Consider the following 22712-nt stretch of genomic DNA (forward strand, 5'->3'; position numbering starts at 1 on the left):
CTTTTTTTTTTCTCTGTTGTAGGGCATAATGATTATATTTGTCCAGCTACCAATCAGTGTACAATAGATAAGAACCGGCGCAAAAGCTGCCAGGCTTGCCGACTTCGAAAGTGCTATGAGGTTGGAATGGTGAAGTGTGGTGAGCATTCACTTCCCCTTTTATTGTATATGGGATATGCTGAAAGCTATGTCAAGCTTTTGAGGATAGTTTGAGGAACTGGGGAAGTGTAGCCAAGGTGAGAAGAGATTTAGGACTTGGTAATTACCTTCAAGTATTTGCATGCTGTCACATTGGAGAGGGCATTAACTTACTCCCTGCAGCTTCAGAGGACAGAGCTGAGGTAAAGACAAACAAATTATAAGAGGCAGACTTTGGCCCAATATAAGAAAGAACTTCCTATAATTCAAGTAGTATGACAGCAGAATAGGCCACTGCATGAATTACGGTACTCTAGCCACTGGAGTGCTCAAAAGGGGACTGGATGGTCATCTGCTTGGGACCTTGAATAGTCTAAGGATGAAGTTCTAGTTTACAGTTAAAGCTGTGACAAGAAAGTAGAATATCTTGTGGGTTCTTGGGTAGCTACAGGGAAGACTCATGCCTGTCCCTTCATTAGATTTCTAGAAGTAGAAAAAATACATGGTGGAGTCAGAAACATGACAGAACTTTGAAAACATATAGAGCATAGATTTTGTTCTATGTATGTGTGTGTGCATATGTATATATGTACATGAAAAAATCATATGTCAGTGTTGCTCATGTAAGTGTATATTAATGATACCAAAAATAACTTTATGTGAAAAAACAAAGCAAGATAAGCACATTAGTATAACAACTGATAATGTTGCCTACACCCTGCTTTCTCTACCTGGCTGACTTTTGATTCATTTGTCTGTACATAGTTTCTTGTTTTTATATACTCATGTCAGCTCTGTCTGTACTTTTCTTATTTTTCTGCTAGCCAATATTTTGTCTGTGCTTGGTTGCAATTTCTCTCTTTGTAACTATTTACAACTTCGACTTTTTTTCCTGTTTGGAGTTGATCACATTTCCTAGTTTTTCCTCTTCTGCTAGTTTGGAAATCATATATTCTGTTTCAATTCTTTTAATGACAGCATTTCTATTTTAGCATGCATTCTTGCTTGATTTGAGAATTTAAGCCACTCTCTTTATTAGATATTTCTCTTCCCAAAGAATCTTGGAAGGTTCTCACTGAAATTATTCTTCTCTCATGTTAAATATTATTGTCTGGTATTTTGATTCTACCTTGTTTCTGTAATTCCAAAAATTATTATTTTACCCATTCAATGTTTTTTAGATTTACTCTCATGTCTATCAGTTTATTTCTAGTTTCTTTAAAACAGAACAGTTTATTTTCTTACCATTGCTTCTTGAATTTCAATTGCTTCCTTTCAGTTCATTTTTCTTTATTCCAAAAACCTCAGTTGTTATTTCAAATGGGCTATGAGTGATTTATCTCTCAGTATTTAACTGAAAATGTTTTTAGTTTATCCTCACTCTTGAATGATAGTTTAGCTAGGAATATAATTCTAAAATTGAATATTTCTTTCCACCTTCACCACCTTAAAGATATAATCCCCTTGTATTCTGGTCCATAAACCTACAGTAGCTGTAACGTTTTGGTACCAGCATAGGAATAGGAAAATAGGTCCATAAAACAAAGTAGAAAATCTGGAAGGAGATACTTTTACATACAATTGTTTATTAAGTGACAAAGAATTTTATAAAAATCAATGGAAAAACCTTATTCAATAAATAGTATTGGGAAAATTGTATATCTGTATGGAAAAACATAACATGAAATATCAAATAACATTATACAAACATACTAAAATTCCCAATAGATTTGGACTACAAAGGTACTTAAAGAAGATATAGGAGAATATTTGTATAATTTTGATATGAAACAAAAAGACAGCTTTGACTATGTACTAAATCTTCTTATGGCAGAAGGCACCATGAGCAGTTAAAAGCAAACAAGACAAATATTGTATATAACAAAAACGATCTGTCATTACTACATAAAGAGTCTTTGTGGGTTATTAGAGGGAAAAGGGGAAAAAGAAATAGGCAACATACAAATAAAAGAAATACAAAGGAGAAACGTATTAGTCAATTTTGCTTGCAATTAAAAAATACAAAGTAAAATGAGATTGTTCAGTCACTTGTCACATGAACAAAGATTTAAAATGATTTTTAATACTCCATAGTGCTTATTGAGAAAATAGGTAGCCTCTTATAGTATTGTGTAGATCATACATTTTAAAATGCTTTTAGAGAGTAATTTATCAATGTGTATCAAAATTTTAAATGTGTATATACCTTGGTTCAGCAACTTGATTTCTTTGAATTTATTATCAGGAAACAATTGGATACATGTACAAAGATGTATTTTCACTGTACTATGTATACTAGCAAAAAAATTAGAATCATCCTAGATTTCTATCAACAGGGAACACTTTATTCATTTTATTTTATTTTTTCTAAAATAACAAGTTTTCCTTTTTGGTATGAAAAGCGTAGGACTGTCCCAGTGTTGAGGGGGAAGAGGGTTGGAATAGGGGACTCTGGCTTCCCCACAGCCTGAACCCCCAAATCCCCTTGCTCCACCTGAGTCCCAGTACGACCACTCAGTAGGAACGGGTGCCAGAGGGTCTGGATGACTCCAGGGCTGGGATGAGTCTCTGGGTTAGGTACAGTGTTCCACTTAAGTGACGCCATTAAAATGGGGGTTTAGAGGGAGGTTGAAAGAAAAGGGACATGGGAAAGAAACCCCAAACCAAACAGTCCCTTTCCCTTATTCCTTACCCCCAAGTCTTTCAGCAGCCAGAGCTGGGAGTGGTGAAGGGTGTGTATTAGTGGAGGAAGAAAGTGTTAAGGCTTCCTGACATCACTGGTTGCCCTGGCTTCCCACCTTCAACTTCTGCACCTAGGGATCCAGTGCTGGGGGAAAGTGGAAAAAGGCTATGGGGTCTGGAGGAGGGGCTGTGCCCTCTCACCTTGTAAAATTCAGCTCTCTCTGCCACTTTCTTTGCTCAGACTGAGTCCTGGGGATTCTGAAAATGAGAGGGAGTCATCAGAGAGTTAAGAACTATATAAATACATATGTTAAGTAGGCCTAAGAAATTAATTGTAGAGAACCTCTGATAAACAGGGCAAAAGATGAGAGGAGGGTGGCTCTTGTCCTCAGGGAGTGAGGGAATGGAGAAGGTGAAGAAGGTGGCAAAGGAGAGTGAGAGAGGCTCCTCTCAAATAATATTCAGGGATCATTCAGGGAGTCATCTACCCCAGCTTGTCTCTCCCACAGGAATCCTTTAAATAAGTGATGCTAATCTCAAAGAATGCTATGCAGATTTTAAATTGTTGTAAAATGACACATTTTTAACAAAAAGAGAAAAAGATTATAAAATGTTCACTATGATCCTAATTTTGTGTATAAAATATGGAAAAAGTATAAAATAATTTTTTTTAAAACCACAAATTTATGATAAAGTGTTTGCTCTTCCATATATTTTTCAGTAATTTATTATTTAAAATATACTTATCTGTGTTAAAAAGAATATATATATATACACATATACATGCATGTCAACATTTTAAGAATGTATTAGAAAAGTATATTATTTGACAACTGTTTGGAAATATCAATGTTTAGTTCCTAACTTTCCCGTATCTTCTTCCAGACCTAGTTTCATGGTTTGGAAACTGAGGTATGTCAGCACTGTTTAAGAGAGAAATGGATTTAGTATTCATGAATGATCTTGATATGGAGACCTTAAGATAATTTGGGCTATTGTCCTTAAAAAGTCATGTTATTGATTTTGCTAATAGTCACAAATGTAATAATCTTTGGTACATGCCCCACAGGCTGCAGAAAATGAGTCAGGTTTCTGTTCTAAGACATTCTGAGAATAGACTCAGGTCTTACAGTGATCTCATTGCTTCATTTCCACCCTGTGGACTCAGAGAACTTAAATGTTGGGTGGGGGAGGGAGGAGAAAGCTCTGTTATCTGCTGTCCAATTTAGGCTCCCGGAGAGAAAGATATGGGTACCGCGTGGTCCGAAGGCAGAGAAATTCTGATGAACAGCTGCACTGCCTGAACAAAGCCAAGAAAAACGGTGGGCCTGCGAGCCGAGTTAAGGAGCTGCTGCTGAGCGCCCTGAGCCCCGAGCAGCTGGTGCTCACACTGCTGGAGGCGGAGCCACCCCACGTGCTTGTGAGCCGCCCCAGCGCGCCCTTCACCGAGGCCACCATGATGTTGTCTCTGACCAAGCTGGCCGACAAGGAGCTGGTGCACATGATCGGCTGGGCCAAGAAAATTCCAGGTGGGGCTCTCTGGGTCTTAGCTTTCCATTTATGGTAGAAAGGCCTGACCGTAGTATTTACTGGGCAATGGTACAAATTGGAGATCCACAAACAAATGTCTGATATTTAACAGTTTGACGGCTTGATTTGTAAGCGCTTTCTACCTTGACATTTATGCCTTTGATGTGTCCTGGAAGGCCTGGCTCCAGTCTGGAATTCTTGAACTCCTCTGAGTTGTGTACCAGAGATGGCAGGACAGAAAGAGTTGTATATGATCAGACCCCTTCTATTCCTGACTTTCTTCTTTTCCCACCCTCGGAACCATCCCACACCACCTGGCACACACCCCATCCTACATGTCCAAGTCTCTTTTAGACAGTAGCCTGTTAATTACCTCTCATGCCTGCATGAGGTCTGGGAGGTTGGACCAGGGAAAAGATCCACCTAGACTGTGGGAGGGGGCTTGGGGCCAGGTGGGCAGGAAATTCGAGGGTACTGGCACCTGCAACATGGTCTAAAAGGAAGGAATCTGGACTCCACACTGACCTGTCTCTTGGCTTGAGAGCAGAGGTGTGACCAGGTGAGGGTGGGGTGGGTGCAGTATGACCAGTATGAAGTGAGAAGTTTGTCAGGTGCTAACCGGGAATTTGTAAAATATTGTTTCAGTAGAGAATGAATCGGTATTATGTACATAAGTGGATATATATGCACAAATAGAATCAATCAACACTTGAAGTAACATGCATCATCAATAAACTTAGAATGTCATCAAGTTAAAAGTGGGTTTGGATATTTATGAGTTGTTATTTAGAACCTGCATTTTCCATCCTAAAATGTTTTCACTTTCTCAGGCCAGTTTGTGATTTATACCTCAAGTACTGCATTGTGTTAAAGTTACCATCTAGTTGTCATTTGAATTGGTGTTTCTGTGAAAGAATGAATCTAGAATTGTAACGGCATGGCAGCACCCTACCATGCCCCTGAAAGACCTCTCCATGCACACCTTATAGTCATCTAAGAAATGAGGTCTCTTCAAGCCACTAGGGACAGTTCCCATGGCCTGGAGCCAGCACCTGCATTAGACAAAGTATAAAGGTTAGAAGAGGGTGGGAAGCTGGGTGAAGAGAAGTTGGGGTAAAGAGATGGAAAGCCAGCCCTAGGGTGATAGTATCTCTTGGGGTCATTAGTTGGCTGGAACCCATTCCTTCTGCTCTTCCTGAGGATTTTCTTTTCTCCAGTTTTGTTTTGCTAGTCTAGCATCTTGCCCTTTGCCAGAATTATATTACTTTCTCTGCTCTGATACTGATGCACTTTTCTCTAGCTTTTGCTCTACATGTATCCCAATCACTATTTTTCAGAACCCTACATGGAGAGTGCTAGTGAAACTAATTTTTGCTGAAAGTCCTGTAGCTTCTTTCTGCATATCAAATGGAACTTTTAAGCTCCTTTAGATCCTCTTTAAGCCTGATATTTTGAAAAAGTTTCAGAAAGTTTAGACATGGCCTAAAGGTGTGATTTTTCTTTTCTCTCTCAGCTGGTAATAGTCATTTTCCAAACAAAAAAATTAAAGTATCATCTAGCTTTGATCTTGTTGAATATCTCCAAGTATAAAAAGCTTGTTCTCCCTTCAGTAGGCTTATTTTCTATAACTGTGGGTGAAATTGGAATATGTACACATTAGGAACCTGAGCTGAGCATAGGATATGACTTTGGAAAGGATATCTATCTTTCCATTCCTTACTCCATTAAATTCTCCTTTGCAGATCTGCATTGTAATTGTTAAAAGATTTGAACCATATGTGCTCTCTGAGCCACATTTCCTCATCTGCGAAATGAGATCTGTAAAAGGAGATCCTACCTGTAGGAAACTCTCAGAGGTAGCCATCATTACCCTTGTTTTTCCTGTAAGAAACAGCCCTAGATAAGGGGAATAAGGGGCATTACAATTAGCACACGTAACGTAGGCGGGGTGTGGAGCACTGGGAAGGCAGTATAGCACAGAGAAGACAAGTAGTGACTCTATAGCATCTTACTACACTGATGGACAGTGACTGTAGTGGGGTATGTGGTGGGGACTTGATAATGGGGGAATCTAGTAACCACAGTGTTGCTCATGTGATTGTATATTAATAAAATAGAAAAATAAAAGAAAATTTGCTGTTATCAAAAAATTTAAAACAGATGTCATTTTAATAATAACATTTTATGTTTAAACTTCCAGTCTTGGAAAACTTTATAAAGCTTAAACTTTAAGACTTAACATTTATGATTATAACAGGCTGAAATAATATATGCATAATTAGATTTCACTTTTGATGATATGTCTTCAAATAAAATTCTCAGTTCATTACTATATTTAATATTAATAAAAATCTGACACTCTTCTAAAAAAAAAAAAAGAAACAAAGCCCTTGAAGGAGTTTAAGTGACTAGCTAAAATGAGGCTGAGCTGAGATTTTAACTGAAGTTCATTGCACCAAGTCCAAGCGCACATTGTGCCGTACATTTGGTTACCCTATTTATATTATGCTGCCTTCTCCTTTTATCATGGCTTGTGGAGGAAGCACCAGTGATCTCTGCTTTGCTTTTGAAATACTTCCCTCTTTAGAAATTATCCATTTTTTTCCCAGTTCTTTGACCAACACATGCTATCAGGCTATCAGTCTCTTGGGGCTTGCCTGAGTTGTTACATTTGCTCTTCAGGATAGAATAGCCTCGAGACAGAATAGCCTCAAGACTCCAAAAAATGATTATAAAACTGCATGGGAAATTGTAAGCAATCAGAGGAATCCTTTCAGTTGAAGCCTTGACTTCCTTCTGCAGGGGCTGGCACTGTTTTCTCTGCACATCCCCAACCATCCCATCGCCCCACTCCTCCAGGCCCCAATCATGGACTGACTCAAACAGGCGGCCCCTCTGGCTGGCAGCTGAGCATTACTTTCTCAGCAGCACAGAGGATTTATTAGGATAAAAACTCAAAATATTTGATCCAGCTTTCTTTTCTTCCCTAGCATCTGTCTGGAGAACTGTATAAGCCCAGGTAACAGTCCTTTATAAATTTTAAGTGAGGTATATTAGTCTCTAGAAGGGGTCCAAGGCTGGAAATTGTGAGTTGCATACCTTGAGTTCGTCATTTTCTTCCTTAGGTCAGCATTGAACTACATCTTTAAGACATTGATTGTTTCCTTATATTGTTTGTAAGTTCTTAGCTTTTAAACCTTGCTGTTCTGTTTTTACAGAATCAGTTGCTGCCGAGGAGGGTGGGTGTGTCTCACAGCCTCTTGCTTTCCGCAGGCTTCGTGGAGCTCAGTCTGTATGACCAAGTGCGGCTCCTGGAGAGCTGCTGGCTGGAGGTCCTCATGTTGGGGCTGATGTGGCGCTCGATCGACCACCCAGGCAAGCTCATCTTTGCTCCAGACCTCGTTCTGGACAGGTGAGAACAAAGCGTGTTGTGTTTCTTCCCTGATTTGTTTGAGCGAAGTGCCAAGTGAGTGGAAACGAAGTCCTGGGTGCTGCAATTAAAGTTTCACACCTGAAAGGGCAAGAGGATAACAGTGTCATGAGCAACTTTACTGGATCAAGAACCCAAGAAAGAGAGCATGAGTACAAATATTCACTGTCCTGTGACTTACTCGTATCTGTGGTGAGGCAGCATTCACTGGCCAGGCCATAACAGGGGCCTGTATCCAGCAGGGTATATGGCCACCACATATACAAGTCAACTTAGATTTTTTCAGCATCTTCAGGTTGTAATTTTAAATTGTCCTTCTGTTCTTTCCACCTGTAGGGGCCATTTACATCTCCAGCTATTTGGACAGATGATAAAATTCTAACAAATCTGCCAAATTTATTTTAAAGTGCTTTAGCTCACTCCAGTTGCATTGTACTATATAGCATCTTGTCAATAGTGGTGGAAGGAAAGGTCATAAAACTATGCAAGTTCATGGAAATTGGGAAATGATAATGCTAATGCCATAGCTTGATTGAATTGCTCTTCTTTTAAAGATGGCACAGAAAAGGAACCCATTTTTAATTGCCTTAGGTGAACTGTTCATGGAAGGAAAGCTGGAATATACAACAACACTTAAATTTTTTAGTAGGAAAAGTGGAACACTTCTTTGGTAGAAATTTGAGCAGTTTGAAATTCTCCATGGAAATTGATTTCCACATTCCTTATCTTGAAAAAGTTCTAGTGTTGAATGACCGGTCACATTTGACTGTGTGTAGAGTAGATAGATGCCTCGTGTTACAAATGGTAAGTATCTGCCCAGAGATACAGAATAAGAGAGTATTACCTCTAGATCATCAGAAGATCCCAGTGAGCATGTTAAGCAGGTGAGAAGTTAATACTCCCAAGGTATTAGCACCCTTTCTGCCTGTTGTCCTGGATGACAAATCGACACAGAGCACTGTTCTAAGTAACAGAGGTGTTTTGGGGAAGAGAGGAGCCTTTGGGAATAGCTGGAGCATGGGCTACGGCTCGAGCAGGAGCAAGCCCAGGTGTTGAACCATAGAGGAAGTTTCTAGATGCCACGATCCTTCAATAACAATCAAAGTGGCTAACATACTGGCTTATGTGGGCCAGGCACCATCTTCAGCACCTGATACCTGTTAACTCATTTCATCAGCACAGCAGCCCTTTATGGGGTAAGCAACATTATTATCCCTATCCTTCTGATATAGAAATGGAGGCTTAGGTAACTTGCCTGCAGTTACAGAGGAGTATGTGGTGGAGCTGGATGTACTGGCTGCAGAGTCCACACTCTTAACTGCAACAGTAGTTACAGGTGTAACAGTAACAACTGGCTCTCAGTGGAATCAAGAACTGCAAGGGAAAAGAGTTTGGCAAAGTAACTTTCTACTTAATTATTTTCTCTTAGAACAACTCTATTCTCCTCCCCATTTCAGGAGCCTGTTCCTCCCCTTGTCATCCCAGGGAACCATCTTGCAAGGCAGGCTGAAAAGCCAAGCACCCAGCCAGGCCATCACTCTTATTCATTCATCATTATGTTCCACTCGGTATTCAAATAAAGCCTCTTTCTCCCTCCCTCTTTCTCTCACACCCCTCCCCCCATATAAATATGTACATGTAATTATCCTAGAAGTTAGTACTAGGAGGAAGGTCCCTCCCTTGAATCAATATGTTTGCAGACATTGGGATTAAGGTATTTTACTTTTTGTCTTGATTTCTAAATCGATGGCACCTTTAACCTTTATTTTCGGTGACTGTTTCATTCCTGGTTTTAGTACAATTAACTCTCTTCTTTGTGTGGGTCCCTTAACTCCTGTAACTGTCTGTGTAAGTTGCTATAAGCTGATATAAGTCCTGGATAAATTAGGTCTACTGTTAAGTAATAGAAGAAAAAAGTGATTTTTCTTACAAACTATTTTTAATAGACTTGCATTACTCTTTATACTTATTTGAAATTATTGTTTTACAAACTATAAATCTGCTATAGTTGAGTATAGAAATGTTCACATTGAACAGGCTTCTATTTGGAGTGCCTACTCATGGTTATTTTTTGCTGCAATCCCGATTATTGTTTTTAACACATGAACTCTGAAGTCTAGAATTTCAAGTCTAAGATAGTTCAGCTTCATAATGCACCTATTATACAGGTAAATATAGTTTTATGTAATGGGTATGTTTCTGGACAAGTTGCTTACTCGAAAATGTTCCAACTGTTACTTACTCAAAAGGCCAGAGATCATGCACCATAAAGAAACTCCTATTATGAATCATTTTTGCAACATGAATAAATAATATTCACACACTTGAAAATAACTGTCTTTTGGTTGATTGTCCTATCAGAGTTCCTGCAATTGGTACTATGACCATGTAAGCATTGGATGCAATTAAATCAACCCATTTGTGGAGACTGAGACTGTAATTGCTGTTTCCATTTATTCTTGTTGAGGTCTCTGCAGTGAGAAAAGTTGAACCTCCTGAAGATGAGGGGAAAATCCGGTTATCTCAGCTTATTTCTAAAAAGGTAGTTCTTCTTTTGGTAACCACTAAAATCATAAATTCTTGTGAAGCTCTGCTAAAGAATCTGAGCTTCCAGGAAGGCAGTATAACACAGAGAAGACAAGTAGTGACTCTATAGCATCTTACTATGCTGATGGACAGTGACTATATTGGGGTATGTGGTGGGGACTTGATAATGGGGGGAGTCTAGTAACCATAATGTTGCTCATGTAACTGTATAATGATACCAAAAAAAAGAATCTGAGCTTCCACTTGCTGAAAAAATCATTTATGCTAAGATATTTTGTGTTCTTAGCATCAACAGGAAACTGTCATGTTAAATGTTATTAAAAAGTTGGAGGAAGTTTGGATCTGGGCTTGGATCCCATTGTGGATGTTTATGGAGTTCTGTGGACTCATGTAATTGTGACTGTACTGAGTTTGCATTCCCGTTAGTTTTTGTGTATTGATTCAAGATACCCACAGAGTTTCACTTCTAAATATTCATTTCCCTTTTGTACTCAGGCAATTTTCATATCAGTTCAATATTTAGGTCCTTTCCATGTGCTAAGTCTTGAGCCCCCCACCATATTGCTCCCCACACAGAGGTAAACTGTGGTGCATCGCTACATGTGTGCTGCCAGCAGATGCATGTGCAGGTACAAAATCGTGTATCCAAAGTGAGGTTCAAAATTTTGTCCTTGGTAGCAAACAGATTATTTTTCTTCCATAAAGGAGTGGTTATCAAATAATAAAATATTCCACATGTTATTACTAGTTTTATTTTTATTTAGCCTTAGTTTATGGACAAACAGTGTGCAAAAGTAAATATGAGTAGGTTGGTTTGACTGATTGTTTCAGTATTGTAACACTCAAGTCATATGCTATCTTTAATTCATATCTCTTAATCCTGTCCTGATTTCTTACTCATAATTCAGTTTCATTCCATAGTTATAAAATAAGTGAAATAGACCTCATTAATTTGTTAAAGTCCTTTTCACTCTGTTCTTTTTTAGGGTATCATTTATGAGGTATTGTACCTTTACCCCTATATTTCTCATTTATTTTCTAGAAATGTATTGGGTTTCTACAGCCTGTAAAGTGAATAAAAATGTTCTGTGCCATCCCTTGAATGAAATGATTGGCTGTCACACCTGCTAGAGAAAGCAATCAGACCTAGTTATTTAGAATTCGTTGAGAAATTTGCTTCTCCATGAGGTACACATGTTCTCATTACTGTGAGTTACAGCATTTCTCAGAGCTTAAGATACCCTAGAATATAAACTCTCTCTCCATTTTTGAAATACAAATTTGTGTTTAAAATGGATGCATTTTAATGGAGAAATGGCACTAATTTCAGTATTTAGGGACATGTTCTCAGGCACAGGTGGCAGCTTCTGCAAAACAGGGTTGATTTCAGATGAGTGCCCTTATTGTACTAGTTGGGAAGGTGTGTGTATGTGTGTGTGTGTGTATGACCCCACCTCTGTCTGAGTCTCACAGAAGACTAGAGAACCAAAGTATTAAATATTAGTGTAGGACTTGATGGATTTTTTGTTTTTGCCCCCAGAGATATTTTAAAACCAGCTTTTCTCAGTATCAAATGTCTTCCAGCCCTGCAATTACAATTTCCAATAATTAATTGTACTCAGGCAGAGTGATTTGATGGTGTGGCATGATGGGGATTCAATGGACAGGTATTTCCTGTGCATCTGCTATGTGCAGGGTATGCGTAGTCCTTACTGGATGTTTGCAGGCTGCCTGTGAAAGCCTAGAACAGGGAAATGGGAGGATGGGGCTTTGGTTGGGAGCGGGGAGGTATTGGAGGTTTCCTACAGATTTCAGTACTCTGATGCTCCAAGGTGGCCTTTCCATATGAGTGTCTTCTAGGGGGCACTGGTGTTTTATCACTTAGCCTGTGCACTTTCAGAAAGCCTCAACTGGTTGCAGAAGTTGCCATGCACACGTGCCAAAGTGAGTACTTTGCATGCGTGTAGCTTAGTGTAGGTGAGTCTGCTGTGGAATGCAGGATCCTGATGAGTGCTGTCCTCGCAAAGCACCAGTGGGAAAGGCTTCACCAGGATTGGCGGTTCCCACTGGGGTCAGTTCTTTGAATTCTACAGAGGTCCTTTCCCTAACCACAGTCATCACAGGAAATGTCTTGCCTTGGGGTTGAGGGAAGAAGGATCAACTAGTTTTTTAAAGATTTTATGTCCTCCTCAAGGGCTGCAATGAAAACTAAAAATTAAACCCTCAGAAACCCACTACTGCCATGTCTGCCCTTTGCCATGCACTGCAGGCTTTTAGAAGCAAATTAAAGTTTGGTGGCAAAAATCATCTAATTGCCTGTCAAGGACTTCCAATAACACTATGATGACGAGAGAAGGTTTTTGGGAGCAGTGAGGTGGAAAAATGTGTGTCTGGTTGGAGTGAATTAAAGCTGGTATTTTCTAGATACAGTAATTTGCTTCATAAGTGTACTGAAAAACTTACATCTATAAGGACTGCTCAAAAGAATTTGGGTGGTTCAAAGTTTATTTAAAACTTGCTTAAAAATAATATTTGGCAAGTCTCCATTTCTGCTTTTTCTGATTCTAATCCACCTTCTCTAATTGTACTTTTTTTGTATGTCATATTAGCTTTTATACAAATTACATTTAATGTCTCTTAGTTGCCCCTTCTGTTTCTGAATGATCCCCAGGAAGTAAGAGTTAAGTCCAAGATAAGAGGGATTATTTCTTCTTGGGATATTTGCTTCTGTAACATCCAGTCTTGCTCTTTAACACTTCAGAGTCTTCTGATGGGAACATGGAATGCTGTATTTTAGTAGTAGCTAATATTTAGGGCTGGTTGGCTGAAATGGTTTAAATTGAAAATAATCAACAGAAATGGTATTCCATTAAGAAGACATTTGGTAGACAGGTAGAAGGAAAATGTATTTCCAATGCACACTTTTGCCTAAATAGTATTTATTCAAATGTTTGCTTTAGGGATTTATAGGAAGTGCCCTGTCCTTTTTATATGAAGATAACTCTAGTAATTTTTAGTTGCTGGATGTGGTCTAATGACTACCTCGTTACAGTTAAAGGATGTACAAGATGACCTTTGAGATAAAAAAGAAAATACTTACTGCTTTTGATGGTTGCCTAGAACTGTGTGTTCCCTAAATTTCCAAATGAACTTTTGTAGGGACGAGGGGAAATGCGTAGAAGGAATTCTGGAAATCTTTGACATGCTCCTGGCAACGACTTCAAGGTTTCGTGAGTTAAAACTCCAACACAAAGAGTATCTCTGTGTCAAGGCCATGATCCTCCTCAACTCCAGTAAGTAGCCACACAGCTGTACTGTGTTTTATGGGGGAGAGATGCTGTTTCTAGAACCGGCATGGTGTTGAGAAGAGTATTAAATTTATTTTATTTAAAAAGGGAAAACAACTTTCCTTCTGACTGATCTGTTTCATTTTATAGGGATTTAAACTGTAGTTAACTTTTGGTAACTTGAATATAAATTATTCATTGGCTGAACTGTTGGCAGTAATTTAAAAAGTGTCTCAAGCCACTGCTGGGAAAGATAAAAATGAACTTTAAAATATTTCCCTTTCAGCCTTTTTTTCAGTTGTTTATACAGACATTATACAATTAACAGGTATTTATATTCACTGTTTTGGGTTCTGCTTTCACGGATTCATTCATTCATTCACTTCATTTATTCACTCATTTGGTAAAGATATTGAAGATACAGTTCTGCCCTCAAATAGCTCATAGTGTAGGGAGGGAGAGAGAGAATAAATCGCTAAGAAGAATGGTCTCAGTGCTATAATAGAACATGTACAAAGTATTATGAGAAAACAGGAGAGATGCTGGAGTGGTTGGAGGATAGGATGTTTGCATGAATCTTCAGGGATGGGCAGATGTTAGCTGGGCAGGAGTGGACTTGGAGGAAGAAAGGACATGGTGTAGCCACGAGCTGCAAGTCATGCAGTGCAAAAGCAGAGGGAGGTGGATAGGTTATGAAATGTGGCACTGCAGATGACACTGCACACCTTGGGCTGAGACAGCTGCTTGGGGCATTGAGCACCCCTAGAAGAGATGGAGGAGTATCACAGGCAGAGGTCACTCTGGCTTCCCTGTGGAGCACTAACTGGAGAGGGGAGAGACCCAGGCAGGGGTCCCAGTCAGAGTCATCAGGGACAAGGAGAAACTGAACTAACCTGGGGTGGGGGGGTCAAGGAGGAACGGAAACATAGGACTTAGAGGTGGGAAACAGGGAAGGGGTCTAAGATATATGTACGTCGTAACATTGCTGGTTTTTCTTATTATATAAATGATATCTGGTTATTGTAGACATTCAAACAAAAGAAAACCATACAAAGAAGAAAATAAAAATCACCAGGAATCTCTCCCACCCTCATGTAAGATAATCACCATAATTTTGGTGGCCATTCTTTAATAGCTCTCGATAGGGAGACAGAGAGCTCTCTATAGATGAATATATAGACAGGTAGATAGATATAGAGATAGGTAGATACATACAGATAGGTAGGTAGATAATAGATTTGTATATAGAGAGAGAAATATACATGCACACTCATATATATAATTTTATGTAAACAGCATAACATCTTACATTAAAAATTATGGATACTTTGGAAGAGGCTTGCTCTGAACTTATTTTTTGCTTGACTCTTCCAACCCAATACCACATAACTCATTTTAACTGGAAGGTGAACTTCGTACCATCTTCTAACCTCTGGTAATCTTTTAAAAATAATACCTTAGTTCCAATATACACAGCTGGGCTTTTTGACCCCAATCTTTAAAAATTGGGACACTGTATACAAATATTTCCCTGTATCTTGTTTTTTACTTTCCCAAAAGCTGTGAAATGCCTGCAGGTGAACTAGAACAGATCTAACTCAATCTTTGAGTGAAGATACTGTCTAAATTGTTCAATCATTTCTCTATTGATGGGCCTTTACTTAATATACATTCCTTTTTTATTCCATTATTAACATTGCTACATTGACTCCAGATGTGTTATTTTGTGCACATTTTTAAGTTTTATGTAGTTTTCCTGTTGTTCAGTTTACTACCTACCTGGCTTTTAATCCAGCTGCTATACCAGGTATTGGTTGCTTTCTGTAGCTATTTACTTGTGCTGGGCCTTTAGGTTACTTGTTTTTTTTTTTCCTGAAATATGTATATCCAGGTTTTAATCCTCAACTAATCCTTACAAATACCTTCATTTTGGCATCACAGAGGGCCTTATTAAGCTAACTTTTATCTAATCTTAGAGCTTCCTTTTTGAAACAACAGGAACCTGTGAGCTCATCTTGTGCTGCTCTGTTTTACATCAGCCGAAGAAGCAGTTCCTGAAGTTAGACTCACTGCAGACCCTGTGGCCGCGTGGGTCCCAGGCTGCCTCCTGCTCTGGGGCCAGTTGACCTTTCCTTCTCCAGCCTATGCGTATTTCCTCTCTAACACTCCCACGTACTCTTGGACCTTGGTACTAGTTTTGATGGGGAGAAGGGAAAACTAGAGAGCAGTGCTTCTCAAACTATCTGTGGGGAAGGATCAGGTTTCTTCTTTTTTAATTTCCAAATTATTATAGACAGTTACTTTTATAAAATATAATAAAGGTAAACTACTAGAAAATGAAAGTATAAAATACAAGCTCTAGTTTGTTGTTATTACATTAAACTGACTTAAAATGACTTTGTCAATTTCTATACAAGTTTCCAAATGCTTACCCTCAATTTCCACTTATCACTTTGTGGATTGGTAACAGACCATACTTTGAGTAGCCCTGGTACAGAGCATGGGGTACTGTTCAGGAGATGCCTAGATCTGGGGAGGGCGGTTAGGTCTTGGAGGAGGGGACAGGGGAAGCACAGAAGGAACCAGAAGGTCATGTGAGGTACAGAGCTCTTGAAGACAGCCTTCGAGTATTTCCTAGCTGGGTCTCATTCTGGCCCTACTTGCCTGACAGGACATTTCCCCCAACCCCAATATACTTTCCATCCCATTTCTGGAAAACAGTTTGTAACTAGAAATGGTAAATTGTTGGACAAATGAAAATTATAAGGAAAGCCAAGAAGACTCCCGAATGCTTTTTGGCATCTTCTTGACATGTATTGTTTCTGTTCACCTTTTACAAAATAAGCTGAGCCCAGCTTACACTGGTGATTAAGTTGATGTACATATAGAAAATGTCCTGTATGAAACTGTGGAAGGAAAACAACTTTTGTGATCTCTCTGAACCTGATTACAGGCATTACCTTACATATGTGCTGCCATTTCTGTCTTAAAGGGAGGATTTACTTGAAAAGAACATTGCCATCTTGGCACAAGAGTGTCATCAATTTCAGATGGAGCTTCTCTTTTGGAAATAATTTAGAACTCTTCTGTGCAACAGAGTGCTCCTTGGAAAGCAATTTGCTTCTTGTTATGTTCTGCAGTATAAAGACTTTTGTTTGGCAAGGCTCCTTACAGTCATTTTAGGCTGTGAGACATCGTATTGTGTTGTTGTGAAGCATCATCTGTGCCAACGGGAAGGACTAAGGCTACAGTGTTCCTCCTGCGGCATCTAGCAGAACTGCCGTATTAAGAGAATTCAGAGGGTGAGGCAGGCATGTGATGTCATTACCACTTGTGGTGGTAAACAGGTAAAATTTGTTTACAGTAAATCTGAATTTAAGAAATCTTTCAAGAAAGTTCCTTTCTTGCTTGGTAATCATACAGTTGTCAAATGGGATTAGGCAAATGGGATTCTGTTTCTATTGTAAAATTTCCACTGTTAGGAAAAGTGGGTCTTTTCTGTGTTAGATCTTAAACATTTGAAGGTATAGGCTTTTTTTTCCCTTCTGGATTATCTGTAGCGGTCAATTAAAACAAAAACAGGAACAGAATATGCTTTCCTACCTTAAGTTAAAAAAAAACCTGACAAAATATATAAAGTAGACATTGGACATTGGATAGCAGGCCACACAGGACAGTGATCCCCAAGAGAAGGGACACAAATGGGATGAAATTTTTGATCACCCAGTTTGCTGTCTGGAGCTACTACCTGGAGTTTCCAGGTTGCAATGTAGGCAGAGGTAACCTAAGTAGACGTCAGTGGTCTCCCTGAGCTGAGGAGATGGAATTGTGAATTTGGGGATGCCAAAGCCTAGGATTTGCAAGGGAGAGTACTGGACAGGAAAGCTGAACACAGAGGCTTTGGAGATCTGTAGTAGGTCCCCCTTCAGGTCTTCAGCTGAGCACTAAGAACTGAAAACAGGGAAAGAACTGTGACAAAGGCACAGGAGAACAATCCCTAGTGTTCATATAGGGTCAAGAATAGTTCATGTTCTCACTACAAAGCCTTGTAATATACTGGACAATGTGTATAGTACTCAGAAAGGTGTTGCTTCAAGTGAAGTAAAATTACCCTAGACTAATGGCTGCTCTACCAAACAGAACTTAAAAGCAAGCCTGAAGCATCAAACTATTTCCAAGTAATTTAACTGCATCACAGAACAAAATTCAAGAATTCTTAAAGGAATATAAGAATAACCACCCAACCAGGTAAAATTCACAATGTCTTGTAACAAATCAAAAACTAGCAAGAATGCAAAGAGGCAGAAAATATGACCTATAATGATGAGAAAAACCAATCAATTGGAACAGTCCCCTAAAATAACATAGATGACAAAATTAGGAGATGAAGAGTTAAGACAATTACTATAACTGTATTCCATATGTCCCAGAGGTAGAGGAAAGCATGAGCAGGGTAAGGAGAGACATGGAAAATATGAAAGACACACAAATCGAATTTCTAAATGTGAAAACTATGTCTACATGTGATTTACATCTGATTAGGCATAGCAGAAGAAAAGATTAGTGGATATGAAGCCATAGCAATAGAAACTATCAAAAAAGAATGGAAAGAAAAGAGTTTAAAAAATGAGCAGAGCATTAGTGAGTTATGGGACACCTACAGTTGTTATTTACTGCACATGACTTTGGAGTCTCTAAAGGGAGGGACAAAATATACATGAAGAAACAATGGTTGAAAAATTTCCAAATGTAATGAGAACTGAACACACAGATCTAAGAAGCTTGATAATCCTAAGCACAAGAAATACGAAGAAACCACACTAAGGCACATCATAATCACGTTGCTTAAAGCCAGTGATAAAGAGAAAAATCTTGAAAGTAGCTAGAGAATAAAGATATTACACACAAAAGAACAAAGATAAGGATGACAGCAAGTTTCTGTCCCTGTGAAGGGACAGCATCTTCGAAGTACTTTAAGAAAAAACTGTTAATGTAGAATTCCTTACAGAGTGAAAATCTCTTTCAGAAATGAAGGCAAAATAAAAATATTTTCAGACATACAAAAACTGAAGGAATTCATCATTAGCAGACCTATACTGTAAGAAATATTAATGGAAGTCTTTCAAGCAGGAGGAAAATGATACCAGATAGAAACATGGATCCACACAAAGGAATAAAGAGGACTTCCAACTGGTAATAACATTGGTAAATTTAATAACATTTTTATTATTTGAAACTCTTTATCTTTAAATATAATCCAGTGTTTGAAACAAAAATAATAATGTATTAGTTTATGTAGAAGTAAAAACATATGACAAGACCACAAAGGCTGGGAGAGGACAAGTATACTTTCTTATTTTTATATGAAGTACCTGGTATTACTTGAAGATAAATTGTAATGTTAAATATGTATATCATAAACCCAAATGTATCCATTAAACAACTCAACAAACAGATAAAATACCAACAAAGAAGATAAAATGGAACCATAAAAAATAATCCAAAAGTTAGCAAAAAAAAGGAAAAATAAAGCAAGAAATAGGGCAAATAGAAAACAGCAAGTTGCCAAATTAAATTAAATTTAAACAATTATATTAAATGTAAATATGTTAAATACCTCAAAAGGAAAAGACATCAGATTATATAAACAAGCAAGATTCAAGTGTTTGCTGCTAACAAGAAACCTAGTTAAATATAAAGATATCAGTGAGTAAACAATGAGGATGGAAAAAGTAATACCATGCTAAGACTAATCAAAAGAAAGCTGGAGTGGCTATATTAATATCAAACAAAGCAAATTTTAAAGCAAAGAATATGTCTAGGTATAGAGAAGGTCATTTCATAATATTGAATGGGTAAATTCATCAAGAAGATATAAATATCCTAAACATTTATGCATCAAGCAAGAGAGCTTGAAAATATATGAAGTAAAATCTGATAGAACTGCAGGAAGAAATGGATAAATCCCTTGTTATAGTTGAGGATTTTAACACCCCATCTCAGTAACTAATAGAAAAGACTTGAGCAACACTATCAACCAGCTTGACCTAATTGACATTTATAGCACCCTCAACAGCAAAAAATACATTCTACTTGAGTGTTTGTGGACTATTTACCAGGATAGATCACATTCTTGGCCATAAAACAAGTCTTAATGCATCTTAAAGGATTTAAGTCATATAAAGTATTTTCTTTAATACAATGGAACTAAATTAGGAACCAATAATAAATAGATCTTGGAAAATTTCCAAGTAACACATATACCAAATAACACATTCTAAACCCATGGATCACAGAAAAAAAAATAGAGAGTGTTTTCAACTAATTTGAAATGAAAGTACAACATAGGAAAATTTGTGGATTTTGGGTAAAGCAATAAGTAGTTTGAGGGACATTTAAAGCACTGAAGGCCCATATTAGAATAAAAGCAAGACCTCAAATTAATGACCTCAGCTTCCAACCTTAAGAAATGAGGAAAAGAAGAGCAAATGAAACCCCAAATAAGGAGAAGAAAAGAAATAACTAAGATTAGGGTAGAAATCAATGGAACAAAAAAAAAAAGGAAACAATAGAAAATCAAGGAAACCAAAAGCTGATTCTTTGAGGAGCTCTGTAAAATTGATAAGCTTCTAGGCAGAGTGATCAGGATAAAGGAATGAAGACACAAATTACCTTTATCAGTATGAGGGAGGTGACATTGCACATTGTGCAGATATTAAAAAGAATGAGGTCATTACGAACAACCTTATGCTAATACATTTGAATACTTAGATGAAATGGACAAATTTCTTCAAAGGTACAAATTACTGAAGCTCAGTCAAGACAAAATTTTAAAATCCTGAATAGCTATGTATTTATTAAATAAATTGAATTTGCAATTAAAAACCTCTCCACAAAGAAAACTTCCAGGCCCAAATGGCTTTTCTGAAAGAATTCTCCTGAACATTTAAGGAGGAAATAATAACAAGCTTACAAACACTCTTAAAGAAAATTGAGGGTCAGGGAATATTTTACAACACATTCTATGATGCCAGGATTAGTCTTAAAGGAAACCTGTAACAACACAGTAGAAGAAAAGAAGACAATGGGACCAATATTTCTTATGCACATAGATGCTAAAATTTTTATAGAATTTTTGCATGTATAACAAATTTTAGCAAATAGAATCTAATCATATATTATGAACAAGTGGGATTTTCTCAGGCATATAGGGTTTCACTAACACTTGAAAATCAATCAGCACAATTTACCATATTAACAATAATGAAATGGTATCATTTTCTCAATAGATTCAGAGAAAACACTGCACAAAATCTAATACCCATTCCTGCTAAAACTCCCAATGAGCTATGAACAGAAGAAATCTTCCTTAACCTAACAAAAGGCATTTATGAAAAACCTACAGCTACTAGTATATTTAGTTATGATCAGTACCAAGGCGAGCATGTCTGCTCTCACTAATTCTATTCAACATTTTACTAGAAGTTCTAGTCAGCGCATCAGGCATGAAAAGAGATAAATAGGCATTCAGACTGAAAAGGTAAAAGTAAAATTCTCTATTTGAAAACATGATAACCCATTAGAAAATCTCAAGGAGTCTACAAAGAAGTGAGTTTAGTAAGGTTGTAGGATATAAAAGCAATATATAAAAGCCAATTGTTTCTACATAGTAGCAATGAATAATTGGTAATTGAAATTAAAAATCAATACCATTTATAATACCAAGATTCAACTTGGCCCCAATAAAAGTCTTAGGAGGCTTTTTTGGTAGCAAATGATAGATTCTTAAATTCGTATGGAAATGCAGCAGACCAAGAATAGCCAAAACAATTTTGATAAAGAACAAAGCAGGAAGACTTAAACTACTGGAGTTCAAGATTTATTATAAAGCCACAGTAATAAAAATAATATATACTGACATCAAGATATACAAATAGGTCAGTGGAACAGAATAGAGGTTCCAGAAATGTATCTGTAGAACTGATTTTCAACAAAGTGTCAAGGTAATGGGGAAAGGATGATCTTTTCAATAAATGATGCTTGAACTATTGGATAGATACCTTCAGAAACTGAACCTTGAACTGAACCTCATTCTATATAAAAATTAAGTCAAAATGGATCATAGACCTAAATGTAAAGACTAAAATTATAAGATTATAAAAAATTTAGGAAAAAATCTTATTTACATTGGGTTTGGCAAAGATTTCTCTAATAGGACACAAATAACACAATCTTTAAAAATTCATGAATTGAAATTAGTCATAATTAAAACATTGCTTTTCAAAAGGTACTCTTATGAAAAGGCAAGTCAAACACCAGTATAAAATATTTGCAAGACATATATTCAACAAAGGACTTACATCTAAATGTATGAAGAACTGTTACAACTCCATAATAATGAGCAAGACAACCCCCTTAAAAAGTGGGCAAATGTTTGAACAGACACTTCATCAAAGAGCTTTACTGTAAGATGGCTAATAATTGCATGAAGTGAAGTTGAAATGATTGTTCATTAGAGAGGTGCAAATTAAAACCACAATGAGAAACTACTACATACCCAAACTTGTGGCTGAAATTACAAAGACTGATCATATCAAGTGTTTATGAGGATGTAGAGTAATGGAAGCTCTCATACACTGCTGGTGGGGATATAAACTGGTACAAACACTTTGAAAACCTGTTTGTCATTTTCTTAAAAAGTTAAGCATATACCTACCTGACCCAGTCATTCCACTACTTGGTATTTACTGAAGAAAGATAAACGCATATATTCATACAAAAACTTGTCCACAAATGTTGTTCATAGTAACTTTATTTGTAATAGCCAAAACCTGGTAACAACCCAAATGTCCACCAATAGGGGAAAGGGGTAATGGTGGTATAGCCATTCAGCAGAATACTACTCAGCAATAAAAAGGATTGAACTACTGATAGATACATTCAACATTATGATTCTCAAAATAATGGTGCTGAATGAAAGAAGACAGACACAAATATACATACTGTAAGATGTTGTTTATGTAAAATTTCAGAAAAAGCTAAGTAATGTGTGGTGGCCACCCATTAGTAGTTGCCAGATGATGGGATGCATGTTGGGA

General features: G+C 37.5%; 1 protein-coding gene across 1 annotated transcript in view; it reads left to right on the forward strand.

The window, feature by feature from the left end:
• ESR2 (estrogen receptor 2) overlaps positions 1–22712 on the forward strand; it is a 61984-nt gene that overhangs the window by 21482 nt on the left and 17790 nt on the right. The window contains exons 4-7 of the mRNA XM_036906092.2: positions 23–139; positions 4050–4349; positions 7624–7762; positions 13487–13620. Of these exons, the coding sequence (XP_036761987.1) occupies positions 23–139; positions 4050–4349; positions 7624–7762; positions 13487–13620 (690 nt within the window). The remainder of the gene's footprint in view (positions 1–22; positions 140–4049; positions 4350–7623; positions 7763–13486; positions 13621–22712) is intronic.

Source organism: Manis pentadactyla, chromosome 11 (genome assembly GCF_030020395.1).
Source record: "Manis pentadactyla isolate mManPen7 chromosome 11, mManPen7.hap1, whole genome shotgun sequence".
In the NCBI taxonomy this organism is placed as follows: Eukaryota; Metazoa; Chordata; class Mammalia; order Pholidota; family Manidae; genus Manis; species Manis pentadactyla.